At 48.8% G+C, this 17,869-nt stretch overlaps 1 protein-coding gene across 4 annotated transcripts in view; it reads right to left on the bottom strand.

The window, feature by feature from the left end:
- GET1 (guided entry of tail-anchored proteins factor 1) overlaps positions 1–17,869 on the bottom strand; it is a 36,708-nt gene that overhangs the window by 3,038 nt on the left and 15,801 nt on the right. Inside the window, exons 1-4 of one of the 4 annotated variants that reach the window (XM_038581515.1) lie at positions 13,044–13,242; positions 3,781–3,946; positions 2,856–2,923; positions 684–798 (exon numbers count right to left, since the gene is read on the bottom strand). In XM_038581515.1, the coding sequence (XP_038437443.1) occupies positions 684–798; positions 2,856–2,923; positions 3,781–3,946; positions 13,044–13,145 (451 nt within the window). In that variant the 5' untranslated portion in view covers positions 13,146–13,242. Of the gene's footprint in view, positions 1–683; positions 799–2,855; positions 2,924–3,780; positions 3,947–5,223; positions 5,796–8,443; positions 8,782–13,043; positions 13,243–17,869 lie in introns of those variants that run through there. The other 3 variants (XM_038581517.1, XM_038581516.1, XM_038581518.1) reach the window with 3 other exon arrangements.

The following is a 17,869-nucleotide window of genomic DNA, read 5'->3' as shown; positions in this document are numbered from 1 at the left end:
ATATACCACGAGGTTGAGATGTTATCTATAGCTTATGAAATGTTTTTAAGTTGTTCTTCTATTCTTAATCGTTCTACAATGATATATACTACTTTTTAACATCCAAAGGATATTATTACCTTTCAAAAATAAAAGAACGTGACTGGCAAGTAAACGCTGGAGAGATGCCAAGCATATATCCGGGGGTCGGTGTTTCAAAGAACAAGATTTCAGACTCAAGGTACGGGCTGACATTCTGTAAGCAACCTGAGGTGGACTCCAGCTCTGCCCCTTAACATTTCAGTGACACTCGACAAGGTAATCAACTTCTCTAGACCTGTTTCTTCACTGTGACCCTTGTATGAGGCCAACACACAAGGTACTGCTCACAAGTGAACAGGCGAGCTTGGGTTTCTTCACCTTGTACCCCACGTGTCTACAGAAGCCTATCTGTGGGGCACCTAGGTGGCTCAGTGGTGGAGCATCTGCCCTCAGCTCAGGTTGTGATCCTGGGGTCCCTGGGACTGAGTCCCATACCAGGCTCCCTGCTCAGTGGGGAGTCTGCTTCCCCCTCTGCCTTTGCATAACCTCCTGCTTGGGCTCCCCCCACCTCAAATAAATAAATAAAATCTTAAAAAAAAAAAAAAGAGAGAGGCAGCAGCAACTTATCTACTCTTCTGCTCTGGTTTCCAGAAAACTCTTACCTGCTACCCTAGTAGGAAATGCTACCAGGCGGTCTAGTGGAGTTATCCATTTGCTTGGCACCACAGCCACGGGGACAGAATAATACTTCCAGATGAGCGACACCATGAGGGCAGCCTGCAAAGACAGTACTGATGAGCGGACCAACCCAGTGGTCACACACCCCGTAACCAAAGAACGATGAGAAACGTGGAAACACACTAAAGAAACTCTCCAAACTGATGCCCTCAGGCCCCATCAACCCAGTCCTTTTTTTATTTTTTTTTTTTATTTTTTTTATTTTTCCATCAACCCAGTCCTCACGGACATGGACACAGACACACAGTCACTGACTTCCACTGTTAGCACCTTGAAACAGAGTCTAATTAAAGACTAGCTCACTGGACAACTAGAACACTCTGCCGCCAGGTGGGGTAGCATCTTAGTGAACACCCATGTCACTGTTTTAATCTGAATAATAAACATACACTATTAAATTAGCTGATAAATTAACCAAGGTCTCCCATAACAAAGGTGTTCTCACTGAGCATCTCCTTTAAGTAGCCAAACAATGATAAATACGCCTTATTGGTGACAAAAGTGATTTCATGCCTCTAAGATCCTCGAAACACTAGTTTGTCCTCCCCCCTACATACAGTACTGGCACCTGCATGTGGAGGGAGCCCTGTGGGTCTAAATGGCAGGCGGCGAAGCAGCATCCCTTCCGCAGTCTTCATCCATCCCGTGGCCTTGGATAAGCCACTCAAACGAGCAGATAGAGAGGGAATCTGGCTTCGTTCCCACCCCTGGGAAACCTAACCTGGCGTCACAGGGACAGGGCTTCAGGATGACTATACTCAAATGTACCCAGGCATCCCGGGCTTGGGGCTGGCTCAGGTCCTTTAGCACAGTGAGGACCACATGTAAGGTCCCAGAGGTCAGATGGGAGCCGCCAGTGTGTCAACAGCACGTCCACGACCTCAGAGGAAAGAAGCAGGAATAGTTCCCCAGGAACTTTCTATCCCAGGCAGGACAGCTGGGAACCAAGAGTGCTGGACTCCACTGAGCACAGTGGGATTCCCCCCAGAGAGTGGGCAGCGTTTCCCACGTCCACATGCCCCGTAACAAGTAATGACCCAAACCGACCATGTAGAAAATACAAGGTCTCAATAAGCTTCTCTCACTTCCCCACGGGCTCCCCAAACTGCACTGGAATGAAGGCAATACGAAAGAGCCCCAGAGAAGCTACTTCAGCATTCATGTGGTAGAGAAACCCCGTTTCACAACTCAACAGAGACTTTCTTGGAATCCTCGTGCACTGCTGGTGGGAACGCAAGCTGGTGCAGCCACTGTGGAAACAGTACGGAGGTTCCTCAAATCACCATATGACCCAGTCATTCCACTACTGGGTACTTACCCACAGAAAACAAAAACACTCCTTTGAAAAGATACATGTACCCCTATGTTTATGGCTGCATTACTTACAATAGCCGAGTTATGGAAGCAGCCCAAGGTCCCTCGATAGATGAATGGCTAAAGAGGAGGTGGGGTATAGACACGTGTATATATACACAACAGAATACCACTCCGGCATTAAAAAGGATGAGAGCTTGCTGTTTGTAACAACGTGGATAGATCTGGAAGGTACAGTGTTATGTGAAATAAGTCAGAGAAAGACAGACACCATATCATTTCGCTCATATGTGGAATCTAAAAACCAAACGAAAAGCAGATTTATAAATACAGAGAACAAACTGATGGTTGCCAGAGGGAAGAGGAGCAGAGATGGGTGAGACAGATAAAGGGGTACAAACTTTCAGTTCCAAAATAAGTCATGGAGATGAAAAGTACAGCACAGGGAATGTAGTCAATAGTATGGTAATAAAGTCGTATGGTGACTGCACATCATGGTGAGCACTGAGTAATGAGAATTGTCGAGTCATTACGTTGTACACCTGAAACTCATCTGACACTATGTATTAACTGTACTTCAATTTAAGAAAGAGAAAGGCTTTCTTTTAGTCTAACTTATAAATTCACAGAGTTTTCAGTTCCATCCTGGAAGGATCACAACACAGAGCAGCAGAAAGTGGAAAAACCTGAACTCTCAGACCTGGATTCTGGGGGCCGCAGAGTTCTGGAAGACAGTCCCTTAACAACTTTAAGGACCCCAGGTGACACAACAAGACACTTACTTGCAATATATAGAAGGCAACACTTATAACCCATTTTATCTTGGCCAATTGTGCTGTCCGAGCTTTCACTGAAAGAAAAAAACAGAATGAAATCATTATCATCAATCCTGGAAAAAAAGGAAAACATTCAAATACACACAAGTGATACTTTCCTCGTATAAAATATTTTCTAATCATGTTGTGTAACATTTATTCAGTATGTTTAGGAAATAGAAAACAGAATTTCTTAAAAGCCACACCTGATGCTGTTAATTAAAATAGAATCACACACAGATTATTAAGATTTGAAGCTTTAATTTTGAAAACCCTTAAAACTATGTGTCTACATCAAAGATCCTTTTGACAGGCCACATAGCAACAGGACTACAGTTGCTCCCCAGGTCTCCCCGTCTACACAGTACACCAGTGCGAACATGGGAGCCTAGCCTGTCCTGGGTGGGCCCCTCCGTCTGTCATACTAGCCGGGGAGGCAGCTCTCACTGTGCACGTTCCTAGCACACGGTGACGTGACGACTTCCTCACAGGAGACTGTTGGGGGCGGAGGCAAACACAGTGATGAAGACCTGATCTCGACTGTCAGGTCTATTCTCAGATAAGGACACTCTGGGCGTGTTGTAGAGTGTTCACAAAAGCCCTCGGGCGTCCACTATGACACTGTCTCTAGACTTACATCAAAAAATGTGGATTCGAAAATGTCTACCTACAAAAACAGAAGAAAAGCTATGTTTCTGTTTACGAAGCAAAGACTCACTGGCAAGTAAGGAGAGCTATCGTGACTACTGGGCTTCTTCTGGACAACTTACAAGTTCCTTTTAACACGTAGAACGTCTAAGAACCAAAGCATACGTTCTACCAATCTTTATATGAAGCCTTCTCTAGTCGTCAGCTCTCATGACGCTTTCCACGCTACAACTGAAACCAGTACCGTGAGTTTTAAGCTTATCCGTCATCTTGTTGATCTTCCTCTCTAGCCTGGCGTATCTGGCGAATTCATCCATCATGTTGACAGTGGAAAGCTCCTGCTTCATGTCCTGGATCTCTGCTCTCATCTGTGCCTCCTGCTCGGCATCCTTCTGCAGCAGCCTGGACATCTGGTGGAGCGGACAGCTGGGGTCAGTCCCTTCCCACACGGGCACACTGTCCCCCCACCTCCTCCCGCATCCCCCTGCAGCTGCTTCCACCTGGGCTGGCTTCCCTTTACCTACACAGCCAGCCTCGGCTGCCTAGGCCTGCTGCTGTCCTCTACACCCACCACAAAGACAAAAACTCCCTCTGATGTGAATCACCGTTCCAAGTATACGTTTCCTTTTGCAGTCATGCCCCTGAGTCGCTCCAATACAAATGTATATATCTTTCACTATAACTATAAAATTGTGATTATGAAACAAAAACCAGGCTCAAGGGTTGAGCATCTGCCTTTGGCTCAGATTATGATCCTGGGGTCCTGGGATAGAGTTCCGCGTCCAGCTCTCTGCATGGAGCCTGCTTCTCCCTCTACCTGTCTGTGCCTCTCTCTGTCTCTCTCATGAATAAATAAAATCGTTAAATAAAATGAAAAAGAAAACCAATTACAGCCATTATTCAGGTGAACAGGGACTACACATCCTCTTCCCTTCCTGAAATATCCAGTCCTAAATAGGCAGGCAGAGAAGAGGGGTGGGTGCCAGTGAGGAGGTGGTGGCCCAGCATGAGGACTCAATTCCAAGCACAGTGAGGGGGCACTCCCACAGAGGAGCACCCCGACAAGGGGGACAGAGAGCCAAGCATGGTGATATGAGCATCTCCAGAAAGGGCAGCCTGGCATAGAAGTCGGAGCAAGATGCACACAGGATGAGAGGAAAGCACCCGGCCAAGCCCCAGTCAGAGCCCAAATGGGCCAGGCAGGCATGGGGGTGGGAGGTTAATTACAAAGCAATGATCAAATACAGGAAACATACTGGAAATAATAGGAGCCAGTTTTCTCACTATCAGAAAAGGGGATTAGAAACATGGATGGGGGAAGAACCTGAATGAATTCTTCAGTGTTAAATTAGGATTGCAGACGTGGGTGTTAACTTGGGGGTTTTTGATGGGTACAAAAATACAGACGAATGTGCTTGTGAAGAGGCACCTCCAACAGCGGGACCCCACACCGGACTATCCCAGGTGCCCCCCCACAGCCAGACCCCAGATGTCCCCCCACGCCCCCGCACGGGATGACCCCCCCAATGCCCCCCCCACAGCTGGACCCCACACTGAACCATCCCAGGTGCCCCCACCCCTGAAAGCTGGACCCCACACAGGACGACCCCAGATGTCCCCTCCAACCCCCCTACAGCTGGATCCCACAAAGGATGACCCCAGATGTCCCCCTCCCCAACACACATACCTGAGGGTACTGACACTCGCTACAGGGAGCCCAGGGACCAGACACAGCAGTGGCCACCAGGTGGTGCCCGGCAGCCGGCTGGCGAAGTTGGGGGGACATCTGGGGTCACCCAAGTGGGGGAGAGAAATTCCCCCAGTCCTGCCACCACGTGAAGCATGAACGTCCCACGGCGCCAGAGGAGATGCCAGGAGAACACAGCATCCCTTCTGGGACACGGGTCAAAGACGTCCTAAGGCCATTGCGCACACTCCCTGCCCTTGCCATATTCAGAAACGTCAGCCATGCAAGTCAAGGAAGCCCCGGGAATCTTAACAGGCTTAAAAGATGTGGCAAGTGTGTGCAACGCAGAGTACTGACTGGGATCCTTTTGCTACAAAGGAGCTCGCCTGGGCCCAGTGAACACAGGAGCGTCTGGTAGGAAGGTTCCTGAAGGCTGTGTTGTGGACAAGGCCCCTGTTTGCACAGTCATGTGGCGAGGAATGCAGGGGTGCAGGCTGACTTTTTTCAAATGGTTAAGGAAACAAAATGTTCTTTGTATTGTATGCGTAATTTCTGCATGTTTGTTTCAAAAGTTTAAAAACAGATTTAAAAAACAAAAAAGCTGAAAGAGGATAGTGTATGTAAGTGTACTGGCACACAGTGAGTGCACAGGAACAGTTTGTCCCTCCAGCTTGGGGTCCTCTCTGCACAATAGGGCAACTCTTCAGACAGGGCCGGGGAGCCAGCCACGCCCCATCACGGGTCCCCGGGGCTGCCTGCCCAGAAGCGGGTTCCAGGGACACCCTCGGATGCGGCGGCCTCCGGGGCCTGCGGAATGAAGCCCTTTTCGTGGTCCAGGAGAGGTCTCCCAAGGGCTTGTGGACACGCACAGTGCTGGCTGCTGTGCATCGTCCTGCAGGCCTCGCCCAGAGTAGGGGCCTTCACACCCAGCTGTCTTCACCCCCTCCACCCAACACTGCAACTACAGGACGAATATACTCCAGCCTGATCCACCCTGGAGACGAAAATAGGAACGGCCCAAATTTTCTTTAGAAGACCACAGAATCATCTTTCAGAGCTAGAGTCTACACGCGTTGCTTAAGGTTTAAGCCCAGAAACAGGCACAGGGTGAGGAAAGACATTGTTGGTGGTCACAGACATTCTTTATTTTGATGGTGATGGTGGTTACCCTACACATAAGTGCACCGAAACTCATCAAACTGCCCCCCTACCTAGAAACAGTGAATTTCCCTGAATGCAGATTATACATCAATAAACCTGCCTTTAAAACTCGATCTTCAGGGCAGCCTGGGTGGCTCAGCAGTTTAGCGCCACCCTTGGCCCAAGGTGTGATCCTGGAGACCTGGGATCGAGTCCCGAGTCGGGCTCCCTGCATGGAGCCTGCTTCTCCCTCTGCCTGTGTCTCTGCCCCCCCCCTCTGCCTTTCATGAATAAATAAAAATCTTTAAAAAAAAAAAAAAAAAAAAAAAACCAAGGGGATCCCTGGGTGGTGCAGCAGTTTAGCGCCTGCCTTTGGCCCCGGGCGCAGTCCTGGAGACCCGGGATCAAATCCCACATCAGGCTCCCGGTGCATGGAGCCTGCTTCTCCCTCTGCCTATGTCTCTGCCTCTCTCTCTCTTTCTGTGTGACTATCATAAAAAAATAAAATTAAATAATAAAATAAAATTAAAAAAAAAATAAAAATCATCAAAAGAAGAAACAGAACCACAAGTGTATTATATAACAGTATAGAGAATACACAAAAAAATTTAAAATCTGTAAAGACCTAAAGATGTTCACTCAGGAGTAGACGATGAACAAGGGCGTCAAAACGAGCTCGGGAAGCCTTGTGGTTAGACAACTGTCGTGCTGGGGGTGGAGGGTGGATGAGTAAATTACATCTACAAGTACACAAAAATATTTGAAGTTCCTAAATTTATAAATAGGTACCGCTATTAAACCAAGACCGCCTTATAAGGGAGAGTTAAAATGGGCTAGAAATATGAATTGAATTGTAAAATCCAATGAGATTTGAATTTTTACGTGTTCTGAGTATTGATTTTCCAAACAAAAACAAGCCTCCTTCCCTACTCAAAAGCACCTTCTAGGCCATGAAACCTCCCACTTGACAAACAGAGCGGCTGTGCGGGGCACAGCTTTTCAAAGACCTGGAGATGGATCCACAACAAATTCTCAAGAAGAAAACGAGTTTTCCAAGACTGTTAGTAGAGCAGGCAGTGGAGGAATCTAGGGAGGAAACCAGGAGAGAGAATCCCTCCCACCACCCCCCGCCCAGACGCCGGCCGCAGGCCTGCAGAGCTCGCTCGAGGCGTCCCACCAGACCCCCCAGGTCGGTCCAGGTTCACAGCCCTGCCCAACAGGCAGGACGTCAGGGCTGAGCTCGGGGTCACGCGGGGTCGAGTCGAGCCGCGCTGCACCGCTCGGCGGCTGGCCCTGGGCCCGACCCTGAACATCAGCGCGCGACGACCCGGAAGGCGCGGCCCCACACCGGCCCCCACGCCCGCCCCCACGCCAAGCCCCACCTCGGCCCCCACGTCCACCTAGACGCCCACCCCCACGTCGGCCCCCACGCCAAGCCCCACATCGGGCCCCACACCCGCCCCCAGGCCAAGCCCTACGCCGGCCCCCTCGTCAACCTCCACGCCCGGCCCCACGTCGAGCCCCACCTCAACCCCACGTCCACCTAGACGCCCACCCCCACGTCGGCCCCCACGCCAAGCCCCACATCGGGCCCCACACCCGCCCCTAGGCCAAGCCCTACGCCGGCCTCCACGTCGACCCCCACGCCCTGCCCCACATCGAGCCCCACCTCGGCCCCCACGCCAAGCCCCACATAGAGCCCCACGTCGGCCCCCACGCCCGCCCCCACGCCCGCCCCGTCGAGCCCCACGTCGGCCCCCACGCCAAGCCCCACGTCGAGCCCCACGTCGAGCCCCACGTCAGCCCCCTCGTCGACCCCCACGTCAGCCCCCTCGTCGACCCCCACGCCCGGCCCCACGTCGGGCCCCACGTCGGCCCCCACGTCCACCCCCACGCCTGCCCCCACGTCCACCCCCACCTCGGCCCCTACGCCTGCCCCCACGTCGGGCCCCACGCCCACCCCCACGCCCGCCCCGCCAGGACAAGGGCTGCAGGACCAGGGCCGCGGCTCCCCAGGCTCCCCCGTCGGGAGCCCCCCCAGCACCACCCCGCACCCCGATGGCCAGTGCTCGAGCCCCACCTGCACGTGCGCGCTCAACCCCGTCGCCCCCTCAGGGACCCCACTACTACGACCGGGGGGACGGGCATCCTGACGCCTGGGAGCCCCAGCGGGGACTCACGAGGAGAGGGGGAGGGTCCCGGGGAGGCCCCTCCGGCCGCAGGGCCCGCAGTGTCCGTGCCTCGCCCCCGTGGCCTGGGCCCCTAGGCGGAGAGGCAGGCGGCCCCACTTTCTAGAGCAGAAAATGAAGGTGACTTCAGTCATCAAACATGGAAATGGCGGCGAGCCCCACACACCGCACCCTGAGGGCAGCTTCCCTCCGGCCCAAGCCCAAGCCCATGGTCTAGTCTACACCGCGGGGGCCCTGGCGCGGCGCCGGCGCAGTGCGCCTCCATCACCCCGCCTCCACCGGCGTGCCCGGGCCGCATGCGCAGTGCACACAGCCCACCGGGACGCATGCGCAGTACACACAGCCCGCGGGGAGGCAGCAGCGCGCTCCGCCCCCGCCAGGCCTGGGGCGCCTGCGCAGTGCGCCTCCCCACTCGCGTGCAAAGGGGTGCTGGCCGGGGCCTGCATCTCCCTCTTCCTCTGCCCTTGGCTGAAGAAAGGTCCGAGGACACCCATTACGTGCACGAGGCGCTCTCATCCGTATGCCCTGTGACCAGCTTGAAGAGAAGAGACAACTCGGTAAAATTCCAACCAAGTCAGCACACCAGGGACCGCGGGGGGCCTGACCCAGGCACCCACCTCCACGCCAGCGCCCTGCAAGCCTTAGCTCGGCAGTGGGCTTGCAGTATTTAAGAGACTTATGCAAGGGCCTCAGCCAGCCCATCTGACTATAACGGGATGAAACACTGGCGGGAAGACAGGCTGAGGCTAGGATTCCGAGTTCGAGGACATGGCCCATTCCCAGGCAGGCTTGTGAGTGTGTCCCCCTCTCACATCCTCCAACGGCTCCTGCATTGGGCCGCCTGTAATGCTCGTGGAAGCAGTCGTACCTTACCAGGCCCGGAGCGCTCCTGACACCTTTACTCTCAGTGACCAGGCGGTACAGAGGTCTTCAGTACTTTTCCCTGTTCTGAAGGCCAATGTAGGGGCTGTGCTCTGCTAGGATAAGCATGTTCTATTACCCGTTGAGCCTGGCTGACAACCCTGACAAACAGCGTGACGACCACGGAGAATCATTTAAGAAAGCTAACTGGTTTGAGGTCGCACAGGTTATACAGGCTGTGGGAAGCAGCGCAGAATGTGGACCCAGGTCCAAAGACAAACCCAGGGCTCTTTGGTCTGAATGAGGGACATCACGGACACGAGCCTCGTGCACATCCAGACTGCAGCAGTAACCTCTGGTGAGAGTATGTGCCAGCTGCAGAGCACCAGCTTGCTGGAAGCTTGGTTAAGGAGCCTGATGATGACAGGTCTTACCTGTAGCCACTGCCATACCCCAAGCACACATCTCTTTCTCCCCTTACGCTAACGGGAAATCATAAACAATTCATAGAGGAATACAAAACCAAAACAGTCTCTCTGAGCAATTTAGTTTCGTATAGCTCCGTAAGAGGTGAAATGGAATAGGGTACGCAAGAAGAATCAAGGGGATACAGCCAGAAAGATAGGCAAGCAACCCACAAAAGAAAATATTTACAAATCATACATCTGGTAAGTATTTAATCCACAATATATAAACAACTCCTCACCCAACAACAACAAACCAAATGCCCACTCACTCCCCGCTGTGGGGCCACAGAGGATGCCTTTCCCCTAGGGATAGTTCCTGGTGCCCCATTAAAAAAGAGGCAGAGAGGGGGTCCCTGGGTGGCTTAGTGGTTTGGCGCCTGCCTTCAGCCCAGGGTGTGATCCTGGAGACCCAGGATCAAGTCCCGCATCGGGCTCCCTGCATGGAGCCTGCTCTCCCTCTGCCTGTTTCTCTGCTTCTCTGTGTGTCTCTCATGAATAAATAAATAAAAATCTTTAAAAAATAAACAAAATAAAAAATAACTAAAAATTAAAAAAATAAAAAGGAGGCAAAGGACTTGAATAGACATTTCTCCAAAGCTATACAGATGGCCAATAAGCACATAAAATGATGTTCAGCAACACTAATCGTTAGGAAAATGCAAATCAAAACCATAACGGGGATCCCTGGGTGGCGCAGCGGTTTAGCGCCTGTCTTTGGCCCAGGGCGCGATCCTGGAGACCCAGGATCAAATCCCACGTCGGGCTCCCGGTGCATGGAGCCTGCTTCTCCCTCTGCCTGTGTCTCTGCCTCTCTCTCTCTCTGTGTGTGTGACTATCATAAATAAATAAAAATTAAAAAAAAAAAAAAACCATAACAGGAAGCCACCTCACATCCACTGAGGATGACTACTACAAAAACAAAAGAGAAAATACCAAGAGCTGTAAATTGTGGAAAAATTAGAACCTTGTACATCACTGGTAAGGATGGAAAATGGTGCAGCTGCTATGGAAAACCGTTTGGCAGTTTCTCAATAAATTGAAAATAGAATTGCCATATGATCCAGTATCCCACATCCAGATATTTACTCAAAAGTACCGAAAGCAGAGACTCAAACAGGTATTTACACACCACTGTTCCAGCAGCATTATTTACAATAGCCAAAAGGTGGAAACAACCCAAATGTCCATCTAAAGATGAAGGGATGAACAAAATGTGGTATATACACACAATGAAATATTATTCAGCCTTAAAAAGGAAGGAAATCAAAAAAAAAAGGAAGGAAATCCTAACACATGATACAACAGGGATAGACTGTGAAGACCTACTGAATGAAAGAAGCTAGGCATAAAACGAAAAATACTGCATGATTTCATCTATATGACATAACCATAGTCATCAAAATCTTTTTTTTTTTTTTTGAGTCATCAAATTCTTAAGACAGGGACACCTGGGGGGCTCAGCAGTTGAGCGGCTGCCTTCAGCCCAGGGCGTGACCCAGGGTCCTGGGATCAAGTCCCGAATCAGGCTCCCCACAGGGAGCCTGCTTCTCCCTCTGCCTGTGTCTTAAAAAATTCATAAAGACAGAAAGCACTGTAGTTGCCAAGGGTGAGGCAAAAGAGGGATAGGGACTTACTGTTTAATGGACAGAAGATGGAGAAGCTCTAGAGATGGATGGTGGTTGATGGTAACAGAATAATGTGGATTATTTAATCCCACTGAACTATATACACTTAAAAACGGTTAAGATGGGAACTTTTATGTGTATTTAACGAAGATTTTTATTAAAAAAAAAAAAAGAAAAAAAAAGGGGGGCAGAGGCCAGCTCTTCAAGAATCTTCCTATGCAATGCTAAGTACCTGGGACATCATTTAAAGACCCGGGTAGTATCAAAGGGGTGTGGGGAGTTAAGAAAGAATCCCCCTTGGGCAGCCTGGGTGGCTCAGTGGTTTAGTGCTGTCTTCAGCCCAGGGTGTGGTCCTGGAGATCCGGATCCCACGTCGGGCTCCCTGCATGGAGCCTGCTTCTCCTTCTGCCTGTGTCTCTGCCTTATGTCTCTCATGAATAAATAAATAAAAATTTAAAAAAGAAAGAAAGAATCCCCCAAGCCTAGGTAGTACAACCCTAGAGTAGAGTTTTACACAAAACAGGTGCTCCATGAATGCTAGCAGAATAAAAAAATTGTGTCTAGGCTTAAATACCACCCCCTCCCCGCCCATACACACGCTGCCAATTTACATCAGGAGATCCCAGAAGAACTGCGTTTCCCCCAAAGCTACAAGGCGTGCACCCAGTCTTCGAGGTCTTTCAGGCTGTCAGACTCCCGCTGTGGGCATAAAGGGGGCGCCCTTCCCCAGGGAACAGCTCCCTGTTTCCCACACACACACCTCATCACATTTGCCCCCAAACCTATACCTGTGCCCCCAACGGGCAGAGGGACAAAAAAAAAAAAAAAAAAAAAAAGGGAGAATCACAAACCAAGGATCAGCGTGCAACCCAGCAGTCACCAGCTGGATGACCCCGTGCAAACGACCGGACCCTCTGAGTCAGAGGCCTCCGCTGGGAGGTGAAGGGAGACGGGATGACATCTGCATCTTACAGCAGCGGTGACAACTGGACACGAGCTAATGTACTGATGCCCATGCAAAGCGCGCGGCCTCGGGCTGCAAGATCGAGGGGCGGCTGCACCCTGAGATCCTTCCATCTGCAGACGGGCGCTGCATGCAGGAGGCCGGGGCCTCCGTGGGCAGAGGCTCGGGGCCCCTGCAGCGAGGGCTGCTGCACGCCTCGGGGGACCCGGGGATAGAGCACTGAGCGCGGCGGGCGGGGGGAGGGGGGAGGGGGAGGGGGGAGGGGGCAGGGTGCACCGAGAACCTCCCGGTCCGCGGGCTGCTGCCACCTGGAGACGCGGCCAAGTGTTGCCAGGTCATTCTTTCCCCTCCCCGAGAATCCAGAAATCCGGATTCGGGGAGGGAGGGGGGGATAAAGCTTTGCAACTTGTAGACCCTAGCAACTAAAAAATAATAATAATAAAAATCTCGAATGCAGAACCGCCCGACCGAGACGCCTCGGCGGCCGGTCCGGGACCCCCGTGTGCACGCCCGAGCTCGCCGGGGACCGAGGCGGCGACCCACCGGCCCCGGGGAAGGCAAGGCAGCCACTTACGAAGGAGGAGAAGGAAGGGAGGAGGATCCTGAGGACGTTGCACCCGAACACGAAGCTGAGCACCAGCAGCCACGCCCAGCGGTCGGCCTCCGCGCCGCTCATCCCCGCTGCTCCCGGAGCTGCGGGCTCCGCTAAGGTAACTCCATGGGGACCACGCCGGCGCCCACGCCGGGCGGGCGCCTGCGCAGTGGGGCCCGCGCAGGCCGCCGAGGCGCAGCGCCGCGCCTGCGCACTGCGCCACAGTGGGCGGGGAGGCCGGGGCGGACGCGCTCCAGCGGAGTCCTTTGGCCCTTCCGGCTTCCGTAGCCGGCCCGCACCCTGCCCCCACCCCGTCGCCCTGCCCCCGGGTTTCCAAGCCCTGGTGGTGGTTGGGCTGCCACCAGCCCCAGTTTGGCTGGAAGAGCTGCGAACCAGTTGTTATTTTTATATAATGTGCACCTTTAAAAAAAAAAAAAAAACTGCCTCTTATTCCTAGAGAAATTTATTTTATGAATTTTATAGATGCATAAATAAGCCTCCCCATAGATGATAAACTACTGTAATTACGGCAGCGAGTGAGCGCAAAAAAGAAACGTTTTGTGATTATATGCAAAATGTAGGTTTGCATTTCAAAACAAAGCATTGAAATCTAAACAATTTACTAAGCTGCATACCTAAAAAAAAAAAAAAGGTATTAATCAGAAGGTGCTGTTCACAATCAGCCTGTAATTACCTAAGTTTAGGTGAAATGAGGTTTTATGGCAAAATAATCCCAATTCATGTTTGCATATAGTAGAAAATGCAAAAGGTCTGTTTGGCTGGGGGCACCTGGGTGACTCACTGGTTAAGCCTCCTGCCCTGGATTTTAGCTGAGGTCATGGTCTCAAGGTGCTGAGATGGGCTCTGCACTGACCTGGAGCATGCTCAGGATTCTCTCCCCCTCTTCTTCTGCACCCCCCCCCCACTTGTGCTGGGTGGGCTCTTTCTCTCTCAAAAAATAAATCCATAAAAATAAAAGATGTTTAGCTGCCCCTCTGCAAAGGCTGGATTTTGAGAACGAATTCTAATCAAATGAATCAAGGAGCTGTGGTTCTACTGTCTCTGCAAAATGAGGAAACCTTTTAGAATCTCTGAAAGTAAGAAAGCGTTCTTCCAGCCCAAATGAGAACAGTTGCTTGGGAAACATGCTCTTGATGGGGAAAAAAAGAAAGCTTTCTCTGATCAATCTTTACAGGGTTATGTACGTTTTTTACATCTTATACAAGCTCAAAAGATTATAGATTAGTATATAGGCCGGAATCATGAGTTTTATCACAGAGGAATGCAGGGAGCAGAAGCATTGGTCAATATCTTAGGGACAAGATGGTTTCCTTTAGGCTACTTATGCACAAAGCAGATGTAGGATGCATGGGTGGTGGGCGGAGAAGTCAGGTTTGGGGTTTGGTTTGAACAAAGTTTATATACAGTCATGTTGACTGGAAAAGAAATCTAAAATGGCATTCCTTATATATCAGGCCTTTAGACAGTTCTTCTCTCATCATTTCCCCCTTTGGATTAATAATTTTTTGCAGAAAGCATTGTCGATCATTATTTTGCCCTTTGATGCCAGAGTGACTGCTTATCTGCCCTCGGTCCATCATGTCCCTCAATGCTAGATTCGATTTAAGTCACCCCAGGAGTCTATGTAAGGGAGGGAGGGGTGTGAACAGTATGGCCTTTAGCAGGGAATGTTATAGTTGATATATATTTTTTTCAATGAGATCAAATTGTCATGCAAACATTGTATTGTACTTTGAGATGAATTTTTGCCTTCATTTTTGTAACATTTATAACATAAATACATAAATAGCAATAAAAATCCAATTATTGACATTTGAAGCAATTTATGGGGACTAGGTACAGAATTAGAAAGAAAAGAATTGGGGCAGCCTGGGTGGCTCAGCGGTTTAGTGCCGTCCTTCAGCCCAGGGTGTGATCCTGGAGACCTAGGATCACGTCCCAAGTTGGGCTCCCTGCATGGAGCCTGCTTCTCCACCTGCTTCTCCCTCTGTCTGTGGCTCTGCCTCTCTCTCCTTGTGTCTCACATGAATAAATAAATAAAGTCTTAAAAAAAAAAGGAAAAGAATTGGAAAAAATCCATTAGAGGTATTTTGTGATATTGAATTAATTGTAGTGTCTATTTTCTCTCTGTAGTTATTGGTGCCTTGTGATATGTTTGAGCTGATTGGTTTAAAATGGTAATTAAGTTTTCTGTTATTACATGCAACAATTTCTCTGGCCAGTTAGTTTCCATTGATAACTACATCTTGTAGTGGTTGTAATTCTATCTCCCAAAACATTTGGTTATCGATATTAATATTAGTGTAATTTTTATTAGAATAGAAAGCCAGTATTTCACCATATAACAGTAGAGTTATGATGAAAAGTACTCTGGTTACAAAATAAATCAAGAAGTATTACAAAGGTGTTTTGCAAACCTTGCCAACAACATCTTCTTTTCCCATATATCATGTTAGTTTGTATAGGCATAGCCATTACAGGCCAAGTTACAGTGAATTCAGGGCTCCATTGTTGTTTAGGGCCTAACCATATGTTTTTCCTGAATTCACAGATGTCAGAAGATATTGGAATCCAATAAGAATCATTGCGTAATAAGCCCCATCTTTCTCCAATGGGAAGAACTCTGGTGGCATTTACAATAGTTTCTATTCCCATTATGACAAGTCCAGTTGGCCCTAAGTTTGGGTACCAAGGCAGTAATTGAATATTTATATAAGTTACAGGGATCTTCAATGATTTTCCACAGATTAGGAGAGCTGTACATTTTGGGTTTCTGTAGTTAATAAAGAAGGCCATCGACCCATAGTTACCTCAGAAGCTTCTGGGATGAATGGCAAAATTAGATTTAGGAGATGATTGAGTCCACCAAGTTCCTCCCAAAGCAGCATCTTTGATAGATGCCCTTTTTTTCTTATTTTGTCTTAGGTGACTCCACCCACAAAAACATGGTTTGTGAGTATGCTGGATATTTTGCATGTTGAACAAACTGCCAGTAAGTTTCTCACATTGGACCTAGGGAACTTTCTTAATACATCATCACCTAAGTCTACACAGACACAATGGTCAATCTGTTGAGTATTATATATAATGCTATCTGAGTTAGATAGCACTTCTTGAAAGGCTTTTCCTAACAGAGGTACTTTATAAGCTCCAATGTACTAAAAGGAACATTAGAGTAAGTCCAAGAGGTCATAAACATTTTATCTAAGTTCTTATCATAATAAAGTATTTGGGTAATATTCAAAGTTATATTAGTTAAATCAGCAAGTAACCATGATATTTTATCAGGACATAAAAAAAGGAGGAGGTGAGAGCAAACATGTAGGTTTACTATCTTCTAATACAATTGTTTTTTGTTTTTTGTTTTTTGTTTTTAAAAAGAGTAGAAATACAAGCCGGTCCCAAATCTTGGGAAAGCAATCTACCCTGTCATCTAGTTCTCATCCTAGTTTGTCGTTCAAATGTCTCTGATGATCCTTCAGTGGTTCACTAAGCAATTAGGCACAAAGATTTTGTCTATTCAGGAGCTATTGCAATGATTTCTTTACATCTTTTTTTTTTTTTTTTTTTAGTTTGCAGGGCTTCAGGGAAAAGGAGTTTTAATTCTCAAAGTCAGAAAGGTGGGAGAAAAAACAAAATGTTTGTTTAAAGAGTTGTAGCCAGGCATTGGAAGACACTAAAAGAAATCAGAATTGAGTCCAGTTTATAATGGATAGTATTAAAATCTAATATCTACAAAGATGTGCTATTGAAACATTTTCTATAATCACCCTCATTTTTTACCAAAGATAACCAAATTAATATCATTTTATTTGCAATATAAACCCCATTTCAATCAACTTGGCCTAATTACTTACATAAACAGCGTATGAATAGTGATTGTATAGTGTTTTTAAAAATCTGCTTTGCTGAAACTTTTTTATAAGAAACTTTATTTTTTTTTAAGATTTTATTTATTTATTCATGAGAGACACAGAGAGAGAGAGAGAGAGAGTCAGAGACAGAGGCAGAAGGAGAAGCAGCTCGACGTGGGACTTGATCCTAGGTCTTCAGGGTCAGGCCCCGGCCTGAAGGCAGCACTAAACCGCTGAGCCACCCAGGCTGCCCCTATAAGAAACTTTAGATTGAATTTTTAGTAGCCTGTCAAGGCCAGAACCCAAACCAAATTCTATTCTTGCTGTCAGATTTGCCTACAATACCTGTAGATTTGGGTGAATTCTTCTTTTTGAGGTCCCCAAAATATCCTGAGGCACTTCCTTGCCAGGAAGTGACATTCTTTACTCATCTTGTGAGGCTGCTGGAAACTCTGCAAGCAAGATAGCAGGCCAACATTTTTAAGGGGCTTTATTGGCTCCAGAAAGTCAGCCTTAGTTCCTTAAAGCTGTCTGGTCATATCTGAGCCTATGCATGTCTCTCTCAAATATGACATTCCAGTCTAAGTCTTGGTAAAATAACCAATGTTTCCAATGGTGGCCTGTTACAAGGAGAACAGATTCTTATTGAACATATGCAAACAATTCTAACTGTTCTGAAAGAAAGAATACTCACTGAAGGTTTCTGAATTTTGGAAGATTTCAGATAGAAAAGATAAATGTTTCAGTTTGTTCACAAAATACATAAAAATGTATATCATCGGGCAGCCCTGGTAGCTCAGAGGTTTAGCACCGCCTTCAGCCCAGGGTGTGATCCTGGAGTCCTGGAATCAAGTCCCACATCAGGCTCCCTGCTTGGAGCCTGCTTCTCCTTCTGCCTGTGTCTCTGCCTCTTTCTCTCTGTGTCTCTCATGA

Source organism: Canis lupus, chromosome 31 (genome assembly GCF_011100685.1).
Source record: "Canis lupus familiaris isolate Mischka breed German Shepherd chromosome 31, alternate assembly UU_Cfam_GSD_1.0, whole genome shotgun sequence".
Classification (NCBI taxonomy): domain Eukaryota; kingdom Metazoa; phylum Chordata; class Mammalia; order Carnivora; family Canidae; genus Canis; species Canis lupus.
Note: the sequence above shows the minus strand (reverse complement) of the source record. Positions and strands in the feature narration are given on the sequence as shown.